We start from the raw sequence: 13,008 nt of genomic DNA on the forward strand, positions 1-13,008 counted from the left end.
GAGTATCCATGGACATAAGCATAATCCAGTAGGACTGCAGGAACAATACTGGCATTAGTTGAAAGCTCCTTCAAATGCATGAATTTGTCTAAGATTTACATTATTTCTTGGGTATTATGAACTGCAGCATTTTCTGGGCTTGTAACTTCTTGTAAGATTTATTACATATAAGCTCACATATCTACCTGTGTAGGCAAGCTGATACTATCATCTTTCTTTAATAGAAAGCAACCCTGAATGAACTTCAAATAGTGCTGCCAACAGAAAGAAGTTGTTTTTTTGTTTTTTTTACTAACTTGGATTCTTGTAGCTTGAATTATAGTTTAAGAATGAGGTAGAGAGACACTTACAAAATATAATGTATTATATGTGTTATTTGTATACTGCAAGCAAAGTAAATCCTGAAATGTGCTAAGGCAACGGATTTAATACTTTAGGAAGACGATAATGTAACAATGTTTAAAAAACAAACATGTCTCCTGTTGAATTAGATCCTACTAATCCATGGTTTAGTACTGTATGCTGCTTTCTGAAAGAAAAAACAAACCTAAAAAAATTAACCAGCACAATGCTCGACTGAAAATATGCACATGTTCCTGTCCTTCAGTATTAATGGAATTCTGAGGAAACAGCTGGAGATTTTTGTGCCAAAAATTCATAAATTGATAATGTTGATTCTAAAACAGATAAGGAGCTTTGCCAAAATAACCCCTACAGTTTTCAGGCAGCCTCACATTTTCACAAAGCAGTTCTACCCACCCTGAGCCCATTCAGTGCCTGAGCCTCCCTGAGATCCTTCAGGCTGCACTGATGCACCTGCTCAGAAACCCTTCTGAGAGGAGAATGTACAAAGACCTACTACATTTTAAGGGACAAAGCAAACAGCAAAATGATGACCTGCCTGCTGCCATCAGCATCCTTCAGGTTATCACAGGCTCATTTTTCCAGTGAGGACACCAGGGAGAGACAGTGCTGCTCCAGGGAGGCTCCATATGAATCCATCACCTCTCCTTTTACTCTACTGGGACTCTGGGAGATTCTTATCCAAACTCCCACTCTTTTCTCCTTTAGTCATTTAAGACATATTGAAGCATTATTAAAAATACAAATATAGGTCAAAAATACATGCCCAGTTTCCTCTTTTTGGCTCCAACTTGTGCTTGCATGTCTGTTGAAGGGTGCCCCAATTATCAGATAGGCTTAGTACCAATACATCTCTCCAATAAGCAGCACAATCTCTGGGCACTAAGAGCAATCAAAATCAATTCACTTATTTAGAGGCCTAACCACAGACTCAGAAACTTAACACCACGTCTATAAGACCAGCTGACACACAACAGTTCAGAAATATACTTGTCCTGTCACAAATCTCCTTGAACTACGCAGTCAAATAACAGGCACTGGGATATGGGTGTGCTAAGGCAAGATTTTCTTCAATAGCTTCCTGGAAAACATATTCTTTTAAAATATCGGTGCTGAGATCAGATTTAAGGCATTGAAATTCTCTGTCCTCCAAGCACTAAGGTAACAATGCTATTTATATAACTAGACTTAAATACAAAATTTAAAAACATGTGCTTGGGTTAAGTGTATGCACTGTACAATCACTGTATTTCAAAACCTTTATTTAAGCAATGTCTTATATTTATCAACTGTATATTTATCCTAAAAATAATGAAATTTATACTAGGGAAGTTTTCTATGTTCTACAAGCTAATAAAGCTTATTTTAAATGATTTTACAAAAATGGAACATGCATTAATTCCACATGAAATGGCACAAAAATAATCAATTTGTACTACAGCATGACGAGTGCCATTCTGCATTTTAAACTGATCTTTTCCAACATGAAACATCTACTTCAATTTAGTCTTTAGCAAACTGTCAGACCTTCCTACACACCTACTGGTAGGGTTATTTTTGGATCATCCTGGAAGCAAATCATAACTATCTCAGTGGGTGTACTGGCCTCTAACAAAATGTCACGGTGGCAGCCTTGCGCCACTGATTGGAGAAAAACGTATTGTACTGAAGTGAACAAAAAGCAAATCTTCTAAGAATGGTTATTTGAACATTCTTCACTGCTTCTCAGCTGAAGCATCCTGTATATTCTATAAAATCTCTACCATTTCAACAAATGTGCTCACAACATGAACACCTTCAACTAAGACAATCTTCATACTAGATTAAGGGGTAGAGGAAATAATGAGCCACAGATGATAGCTGTAAGTTATAATTCTCTGTTTTGAGCAGAGGGAAAGAAGGAATTAATTCTTACAGGAAAGACAGTGTAATCTTTCTTTTCTTTTCAGTTTATTCTATAGTTCACAGTCTTCCTTTTTTGAGGACTGTTATTCTTCAATGTCAGCATCTGTCTGAAACTGAGTATTTTTAGACCTTTGTGCTTAGGAGAATTTTTTTTTCCAGTGCAAGAGTTAATGGCTGAATACTGATATAATATGACAAAAGCTGTGCTAGATTTTAAGAGATCATTAAAGGAAAAAAGTCTCACTTTCTCCCTTATCAGTATTTTTTTCCCAAATATTTCCTCTTAGGTTTACACAGCAGATAAACCTAAAGAGTTTTTTACTGAAGCATGAATAGCTACTTCAACTGTGTAAATAAATAATAGTTTAGAGAATCAAATAATCATGAAAATGCCATGGAAAATGAAGGCTCCTAAGTCTGAAACTGAATTAGCTTCTGGTTTAGCAATTCTATCTCCCCACAGCTCAGAAATTATATTGTGTATGTTCATGCAGATAAATTTGGATATATAATTAGATGTTTCATCTCCTCATCTACACACAGTAGGGCTTTCCCACTGGTTACTGAAACAAACATTTCTGTGTGAATTTGAAGAAACAAAATTGAAATGATCTCACAGAGGATGTGGAATCTCCATCCTTGGAAATAATCAGACCTTGACTGGACACGGCTTTCACCAACCTGCTCTGAGTAATCCGCATTTTACAGTGCTGTGTTAGCCTTGTACCAACCAAGACAGTCAGAATACGCATTATTGCCCTTGGGAAAATTAGTGTTCAGGATCAACTGAGGGAAATTAAATGCCAGACACTGTTAGAGACAGATATTTTGATTCTGAGCTTATATGTCCCTCCTTCACATCTACCTCCTGGCATTCCCACCACCCACTGAATGATCCCTGCATCTCTGTAGGCTCTGGAACAGCAGCCTCCCTGTGAGCTCTTTGCTCCATGATCCATTTACAGGATGTGTCAAGGACAGTTTCTGGAGGAGACAATAAGGTTCCTTACACTCAGCTGGGATTCTTCCTGCCCAGATTGGGATATTTACAGTGTGGATACCTACAGGTGAGGTAGTCCCTCCAAAATCCCTTCCCAGTAAACAAGAAGTGCGAACTTCCAGTTCTCCACTCAAAGGGATGTGAGACAAACTGGATAAAACAAACGTGGAGTCAGGTAAAATCTACCCCAAATCCTTGTGTTATGAAATACTACAGGTACCTGCCTTTAAAACAGTATGAAATAGTTCTGGTACCTGTCTTTAAAACAGAAGAAGTATCCTAAGCAAGTGAAATGAAAATAAAGTGAAGAATTAATTAACTAAATAGAGGCGATTAAAGTAAATAAAGGAAACAATTATCATATCAAAATAAAAGACAAGAAAGATGATTAAATGAGTCTTCAAAAGACCCATGAGAAACTCATGAAAGACATAATATGCCTTTACCTGGTTTTTAGTCTTTCATGATTTCATTTTAATTTTTATTCACTACCATCTGATAATTGCAAGAAACAGTTACTTTAACCATAGGCAATTTAAACCATTTTAATTTTTTTTCCAGGGCCAAGAGACAAAAGAACCTATTTATTGCCTGAGGGGATTTTTACTAAAATGAAAGCTTAATCTTTCATGTTTTTTTAAGCAAAGGCTTTTAAAAAATCATTTCTAACAATGCTGTAGGGAGACACTTCCATGGGTATGCAAAATTGAAATTATAAATTTACAATTATAAAAAAATTAATAGTTTGGGGGATTGTATTGTCTCTGTTCTTTCTGAATGAATACTTTTTCAAGCATAAGAGAAAGTATTAGCACATGGAGGAGAATGAGTGTCCTTGGACTCTCTTGCAGTCAAAGCTATTTAGTCAGAATGTATGGGAGAAAGATCACTGGACTTTGTTTGGAAATCCTCAAATATCAGATGTTCTTCTGGCTCCTCACTCCCTGGCCTGTTTTTCTGTGTTGCCAATGCACTGAAGCTGGCCTGACCACTATCTCCTCTGTACTAGCATGGTGCACTCATGGTTGCTAAATCTTATCCATGTAAAATTAAGCTTCAAGCCAAATTTTAATGGAAACAACCATCTTTTGGGGTTCTTATGACACATGTTTACAAAGGGCAGAACAAGAGCTCTTGGTCAAAGATTGATTCAGGGGAGATATATCTGGCTAGAAACATGGATATGATTTATGTGGCTGCCATGGTTCAAGGCATACTGGAAATACACACTTATGCCCATCTCCATTCTGAGCAATATTTCACCTTCAACAACATCAAGGAAAGGATTAAATTTAAGTATCTACCTTTGCACTGCCCCAAATGTGAGCCATTTTTTCAACTAAGAAATATTAATTTAATGCATTATCTGGAGAGATGCAAACCTTTCTTCCTGGCTTTAGTGCAGGCTTTGAAATCAGACAAAATCATTTACACTTATGAAACACAACAAACTGAAGTGTTTTATTAAAGGAAAACTAGACCAAAAAAATACCCTTAAGGCCTCCAAACATTCACACAGAAAATTTTAATTTTTTTTCCGCCAACATATTTCAAGTTTTAGTGGAAACACTTTGAGCTACTATGAAAAGCTTTATCAAACTAAATTCATTTTCCATGGAGCAGAGAAGAATCACTGAAGATATCATTCAGGTCTACAAAATACATAATAGGGTGGAGAATGTGAAACCAGATAAGCAAGGTTAAACTAAAGAACATTTTAACAAGGCTTGATTTTAGGTTGGTTGTGCAACATAAATAGGTCAGTAGGCCTATTTGAGATTTTTCAAGCTGTCTAATATTAGAAATACAGGTGTACACGTAGCATCAAATGACTTTCAAAGGCACCTGGCATTCTGAAGACACTATTTGAAAGGCTAAATGTCCAGATTTTTTTTTAAATCAATCACAAGTTCAATGTGCTAGCCAAAATCATCAACCAATTTGGAAAATACCTTGGTATCTGCTCTGTAATACCACCCTGAGCAATAGGAAGCTCTGGTTACCCCAAAGATGTATCTGCCCAGCCCAGTGGAAGCACCTGTCTACCATGGTCCTCTGCAGACCAGAATATCGGATAAAATCTCCCAGGTACTCAAGGAGCCACTAGATCAAGTTAAAAGGGAACAGCAAGTCAGACAGGCAGGATAAGAAGACTATTGGAGAGGGAAAGAGAGAAATGTGGGCCTTAAGGCTGAAGCCAAGTTCTGTGTGTACATGGCAAAACAAAGTGCATGACAGGAACATTCTGGTGCCACTGTGTTGCAGAGCAGCAAAGCAAAAAGGAGTTAATTTCCAGCCCATCTGCACCACAGTGCAGTGCATGGAGTTGTCCTGGGAACTCTTGTCAGTATGGGTCAAGATATGTAGTGTGTGTCTTGGAAGGACAAGGCTGCTCAAACATTTATCAGCTAAACTGCAGATACCACACAGCATGCATGAAATGCAACATTGCTGCTTCTGTAAATGGGGGGCATTCAGACAGGTGTAACATGGAAACACTGACACTGGCAGTAGCCTTTTGCAAAGTGCTAAGTCCCAGACCCAGGACAGAGGGAATAGATTACTCAAATTTAAAAAAAAAAACACATCAGCAAGCCAAAATTATTTTCACCCAACCTGCTTTTCAGTGATGTTGCTAATATTATTTTTATGTCAAGATGAGGCTCATGCCAGAAACAGGAAAATTCTGCACAAACTTAGTACTAGAAAAGCTTCTTTCCATTTAACCTCTGTCCCAAAATACCAATAAAACTGAAATATAATGGGAGCCCTGGCTAGCACTGACACCCAGCACCACACTCAGTCCCAGTTCTATTGTGCAGTGAAGACCGTTTTCCTTACTGATGAGCTCAAACAGTCTGCCATGAATTACTTTTTCATGGGGGATAAATACACACTTAAACAAGATTAAACACAAATGTTCTTTAGTGGTGTCTAAAATAATATGAATGTTTTTTAGAACAGCAATAAACACACTTCATGATGCAAATAATTACGCCCTGCAGCCTTTATGTAACAATAACTGGCCGGATTCTCTACTCAGCTACATCACTGTAAACCCAGAGTAACTACACTGAATCAGCATCTCTCTCTGTGGATTCTGGAGATCCTGAAGCATTACCTAAGTCTGAATTTGCCCCAGCTTCTCTCTAGGGTTTTTGCAGATAGCAGACATGCATGGCTAGAAGTCTACATGGTGGTCATGGAGGCATTTCCACCTCTTATCCTGTCCCTTTTGCCCCCATATATCTGACTTCTGCTTAGTGTAATGAAGTCAGAATCTGGCTGTGTATTCCATGTGCATCTGATATCACTTCTGTAACTCTGTACTCAGAACCAGAAGAAAGCTCAACTGAGATCCAGCAAGAGAAGTGAAAAAAAAAGTACTTCACAAAAACTCATGAAGGGTGAAGGCAATATGTGCATGTGATGGGAATCAAATATCAGTATCTTGGGGTTTAAAAAGAACCACCTCAGCTGATTTTCCTTTGAAAAGGAAGGGAAGAATTTGATCATGTTCTGAATTCTTTGTGAAAAGTTAATTTTATCTTAAATTCCTCATGCAATTGTAATTTTCAAGCAGAGTTTTTTAAGATGGGTCTGTTAGGCTTTAATGGCCCCTGAAATGAAACTGAAAGGTGAACATGTCCACATTGGACCACTTGAAAAAGCAGTTACTTGCTTGAAAAGAACAGCAACAAGAACGTGTCCAGCTCTTAAAGGTTCTTTACAATTTACATGAGCACGGAACTCATGACACAACATGGAATCAGCATTTTAACTACCACCTTCCCCTCGGCTCCCATGTTTGTGTGTTGGAAGCAGGCACTTTGCCCTTACCAGGACTTGTGAGGGCTCCCAGAGCACCAGTCGTTGTGGAGAGAGGATTTGCATTGGTGGTGGTAGCTGAGGTCTGGGCGGCGGCTGCTGCGGCTGCTAAAGTTGCCAAATTCTGTAATTGTAAAGCGTTCATGCCTATGTGGAGAAGCAATAGGGTTAATTAAAACAGGTAATAATCATCATCATCATCATAATAATAATCATCAAAAAGTGCTATTTTCAATGATCATGGAGCTTGGTGTGTACCTTGCCAATAAACTTCATTCTTTTCATTCCCAAGACATCTATAATCTCAAACCACCTCTTACAGTTTCTGAAGAGTGTTTCTCATCTCTCTTCCTTGGAGTTGAGAGAATGCACCAAAGACACAAGCCTATACTTCAGGAAAATTAAACCTGGTTTTGTGCTTCTTCTAAGGGAAGCGTAGAATTAAAAGTCATTTAAACTCTGCGTGAAGCCCAGGCACAATATTATTTCCTGACACAATGGGGGATGTAAAGAAGATAGCTAGCATTTAAAACACATTCAGGACAGGGCTGTATAATTGGGATGAATAAAATTTGTTTCCCATGTCTCCTCTGAACATAACTACTAAGGTTACGCTGTGTAGTAGCCAATAATTGTGCTCAATTTCCTTTTGATGGTTCATTTCTAAAAACATGTATGAACAAAGTACATCAAATTAGAATCAGCCTGATCACAGAGCCATCACAGACGGATTTTCAGGCAGCAAGCTCTGGACTATGATGCCAAGTCTACTGAGTCAATCCGTCGCTTCATTATTTTAAAAGAGGTGGGGGAGATGCACCTTTATTTTAGTGAGAACCTTAAAGAAAGAGGCATTTAAATTTAATTTAGATGGCAAGCAAAAGAGGACAAAAATAAATAGAACTTTTGTGAAATGATAAAGAAAAGATGATTAAGCAACAGCCAACGGCATATATTTGCTTAAATAGGAGGGACAGGAGTTGGTTTTTCCAGAGGAATTCAAAAGCAAACACCTTTTACCTTGGACTAGGTAAAGACATGGTTTGGATGGCAGCAAGAGATCATCCTTTGGGTTTGAACATATGAAGGAGCTCTGTGATAGCTTGAGCCCTCAATAGAGTTAACAAAGTGCAAAACCCCAAAAGACTAAAAGAGTTTTATCATGTTCTAATATGGGTGTCTCAGTCAAGTCCAAATTCAGTTCCAATGTGTTTTTGAAAATGTGACATTTGCAATGGTGGGAGTTAAGATTTTAGTTGATCTGAGATACACCGATTCCTAGTCTGGAACTGGAACAAGACACTTGGAGAAGTTACGTGACCAAGAAAGCTCTTTAAGGTTTCTTTTGGAGGCTAAAGACCATCTTAAAAGATAAGGCTTTTCTCAAACGTTACTAATCCAAACTATTTTGCAATTCACAGTTCAGACAGAGATTCAGGTATACAAACAACACGGTTTTATTTTTTTAAATTACTCGTCTGACTTACTGGCTTGCCTTGGGTGTAAATATTTTTTTTCTCAATGAAGAATTATCTTGCTTTGATAGTAAGACTGCAGACTACTTCAAACAAGATTTTGGGGATGTAAAAGACTTAAGCTGGGACCCAAATCTTTGCGAACAAAGCAGTCAGTAACCCTCAAAATGAGATATGGAATTCATTTTCATCCTGGACTGATATTGGTCCTTAATTATAGTTTACCTTCCTATTTCATAAGGAGAATAAGTAATTCAGCAAAGAATATCCAGCAAACTGCTGATCTTCACTGAGGACATATTTTCATGCCATTCTGTAACAAGGATTTGGGAAAGCGGTGGGTTGCTCCTCCTCCAGAGGAATGGCTTTCTATCACCCACTGTTTAGTTATTCATCAAAAGGCTCAGTTATAACCAGCTTATATTTCTTCTGTGCAAGGGTTTCTTTGGACTTTTAAATGGTATACATAGTAGGATTAAATAATTGTGATGAATACAGAATGGTTCTAGGACAGCCTAGGCCAGACAAGGTCAACAGGCAGCAGAGCAAACAACTGCACTCTCTGCACTCATGAATCACCCTTGCACCTCTGTGGATGCAAAGCAAATACCATCATTGCCTCATTCCACAAAAACTTATTTTTTTTAATAGTGGGACATTTTCTGTATAAGCTCAGGAGGAACCCATCAATTTGGCAAATGAGTTTCAATGCCCAAAGAAGATGAATGAACAAGAGCTTGGTGGTGGAGTTGTCTCCCCACCCAATTTGTTTTACTGTAGTGGTGACTGCAAGACACCAGCCACAAAACAGCCTGCAGATGTTATAGGGTGTCAGCCTGGGTGTGTGCAGGAGCAAAACCTAGTGGCTGTTGTCACACCTGAGTAAGAGAAGGACAGCAAAGACCCCCACAGAACTGAGCGCTCAAATGTGAGCGTCAGCAAGAACTCATGGCACACATTGTCACCCATTATGCTCTAGAGCCCATTTTGTCAACAGTTTTATCACTTAATATGCATTCTCTTCAGGACCCTCTGTCTGCTCAAACATCTGAAAAGTCCTGTCATCACTGTTTCATGTTCCCCAGGCATTTTACCATCTATGCTCCCTCTTTATTGGTTTCTTCCATCAACTTGTCAGGAGTGTCAACATCCCACTTGCCTGGACAAACTTGGAGGAGGGAAACCAAATGCTCTCAAGTCCCAGACCCCAAAAGTGCTTTGCTTTCAAATGGGGATTTTTGGTTCAATTGAATCTCAGCTAAGGTACAGTTCTGCGGGATGAATCTTCTCTCTCATATTCTCCCCTTTCACACACACTCTTCACACATTTCACATCCTACAGTTTTTTCAAAACAGTCCCAAATCCCGCAACAGAGCTGGACAGCAAATGAGTAGATGGATTTTATTTGAAAGTGCTGCTCACTCAGCAAATGCACCTCTCTGAAGAAATGCAAATTGCTTAACTCTGAGGAACAGCCTCATAGGCAGAGCTGCACATGAAAAATGAATATCCTTCTGTAGAGGAAAAAAAAAACCCTTCTGGGTAAGGAATAACTCTTGATCTTCATGATGGAGACAATGTTGGGAATTAAAGGGAAATGATTAAAAAACCCAGATTCACAATACAGTTTGATTCCATTTTTAATAACATGTATTTACCAATGTGCTATCAGCTTGGCAAATATTCAAGATCGCAAGGAAATTCAACTTTCATTTTGTTATTTGGCAGATTAAAAAAACAATTAAATTATGTACAAAACAGATGCACAGTATGCCTTGCTTGAAACTTAAGATTTTAAAAAAAATTATTTATAAGGATAGGGGCATGAAAATTTAATTTAATGTTCACCTTAGGTAATTTTGTGTCTTATTGTTCACAGCAATTACCATAAATCTACATATCAATAAGCAAGAACAGATGTCAGTTGTTACAAGTGCTTGCCAATCAGGCCTGTTAAAAAGTGACAGATGGATGGTGATAGAACATTCTCATAAGGCCTATTAGCACATTCACAGGAAATTTTTGTAGTGCTGCACAGTCACAGATGCAGTTCTGTGAAAACACAGGGAAATTTGAGAACACGAGATTTACATTTTACAACTTCTTGTGCTGCCTCTGACACAAACTTTCATACAATGAAGTAATTTGCCTCGTTTCAGTCACTGCAGCTTTTCTCCTGTGATAACTGTAAATTTGGAATTATTGGGTATTTGTAGAGGAGGGAACGGAGTCACAAGCCGTTCCTAAAGACTTCTTAGGCCTCATCAGCTCTTGGGTTTCTAAAACCATAATAAAATCATATTAGAAAATAGCTGAGATTTGCTTACTGCACAAATTCCTAAAAAAAGAAGGCACCAGCTACATTTATTGGCACTGTAGCATGGAGAGTTTCAAAGTCACTGGTGATTATCAGAACCAAATCTGATCGCTCATAAGCAGTTCCCACTGACTTGACATATTTTGCTTTGGAAATTTTATCCTTCTCAATTATTAGGATTTAATCCATCTGAATTAAATCCTGGCTGCAGCTTAAAAAATGTGGATTAAAGTAAAATTTATCATCTCCAGGCTAAAAAGCAACTATTTGCTAACATGGACATCAGCCATTTTGGACGCTGATGGTAAAATGTGTATTAAGTGTGGAGGGTGAGGCTATTCCAGCATTATTCAAAGAATTAGAATAGACAGGAGATGTAAGTGCCACCTCCATCAAAAGATATATATTCTGTGGTTACTTTTAGAAAAGCTGCTTATCTGAAAAGTGCTTGAGGTACCCTGACCAGCTACTGCTTGATTGAGCAAAGCCCTTAAAACAACTTTTAAGTCCACTATTGATTCTGCCCTGCATTTTAAGAGTATGTGGTTAAATCTGACTGCAGGTTCACAGAATCACAGAATGGTTTGAGTTGGAAGGGATCTTAAAGATCACCTAATTCCAACGCCCTTTGAGCTATTTGTTGATGTATGTAGGATTTCAGCCCATTTTCAGGTTATACATGCTTTAAACACATCCTGGCAAGAAGGGTGCTTTTGTCAATTGAAACTTCTTCAGTTCTAGTGGGAAGATTCATCTGATCTAACTTTGTCCAAAAAAAAAAGTTATTCACTTAGGATCTTGCTGTAGTCAAACAAGAGAGAGGGGTAATGAAATCATCTGATCCTAAGAGAATCATAGAACCATTTGGGTTGGAAGGGACCATAAAGACCATCTAGTTCCAATCTCCCTGCTATGGGCAGGGCTACCTTCCATTAGTCCAGGTGGCTCAATGCCCAAAGCCCACCTTTCAAGGGACGTCTTTCACCAGAAGAGGTTGCTCCAAGACCTGTCTGACCTGGCCTTGAACACTTCCAGGGACGGGATATTCACAGCTCCCTGAGCAACCTGTGCCAGGGCCTCACCACCCTCAGTGAAGAATTTATTCCTAATGCATGTAGTATTTTCCTAATACCCATAAAATAGATTAACCCTAGCCTTGGTAGGATGAATCATTGCCCGGGAGTGACTGACTCCCTCTTCACAGACATTGCAGGGAGATGGGATGCCTGCTTTCCAAACTACTGAGGTTCAGCTGGATTAATTCCATCCACAGAGGAGCCAAGGCAATAAAAGCCCCTCACCCTCCATTTACTGGTTATGGAAAGCCCACACAGAACTAAAGATCTTTTGCCCAGACTTGGCCAAAATTGCACGTTGTGCACTCTAACCACCTGAATAAGCACATCTAACTGTTGAGCACTGCTTTTTCCTCTCAAGGTACCTCCTCTTCTGAGATGGAGCAATGTGTGGATTATGAACACACATGAACAGACTCACTCGCTGCAAATTCTGTCTCTCCAAAAATGCTAAACAGAGTCATCTAATTTATTAGTTAAAAGAAGGAAAAAAAAAAAAAAGCAAAAAACCCAAACTAATTTAATGTGTTAAAATAACTAGGACTTTCAATGGAATTATTGTTAAAAAAGCGAAATGTTTTTGGTCCCTGAGGTCAACATTTTCAAAACTGGTAGTTATCTTTAAGAAACAGCTATCTCCCTTGAGCTGCAAACAGTTTCTCGGTGACCTTTACTTTTAATATGATATCCCTAAAGAGGTCATAGCAGGAGAAATCCTCCTTCTTATGGCTTTGCTGGAACGAAGCCATCCAAGAGCCAGAGGATATAAAGGATCCTCTGGCCAATGCAAAAGTATAGAGCTTTTGTGCAGATGGTCCTGGCTTCCAACTGGTCCCTCCAGATCCACTGAGCCAATCCAACAATTAGAGGAAAATATTCAGAAAGCAGAACCTTGCAGACTTTCTCTCACCCATCTGCTCCTACAGACTCTGCAACAGGAGGAAATCTGGCTTGAGTAGTGGAAGAAGGGTGGAATGGATAGAGCAGGGCTCAGAAAGGGCCAGAAGTTCAACCCAAAATGCAACCAAACTGTGAAAGAACTT

The 13,008-nt window shown here is 38.7% G+C and overlaps 1 protein-coding gene across 13 annotated transcripts in view; it reads right to left on the reverse strand.

Moving 5' to 3' along the window:
* CELF2 (CUGBP Elav-like family member 2) overlaps window positions 1-13,008 on the reverse strand; it is a 541,755-nt gene that overhangs the window by 31,729 nt on the left and 497,018 nt on the right. For all 13 annotated transcript variants that reach the window (XM_088055373.1, XM_088055372.1, XM_088055374.1 and 10 more), the window contains one exon: window positions 7,109-7,243. In XM_088055373.1, the coding sequence (XP_087911499.1) occupies window positions 7,109-7,243 (135 nt within the window). The remainder of the gene's footprint in view (window positions 1-7,108; window positions 7,244-13,008) is intronic.

The sequence above is a fragment of the Pseudopodoces humilis genome, chromosome 5 (genome assembly GCF_049639895.1).
Source record: "Pseudopodoces humilis isolate 2021_Gansu_Grassland_sample_001 chromosome 5, ASM4963989v1, whole genome shotgun sequence".
Lineage (NCBI taxonomy): Eukaryota > Metazoa > Chordata > Aves > Passeriformes > Paridae > Pseudopodoces > Pseudopodoces humilis.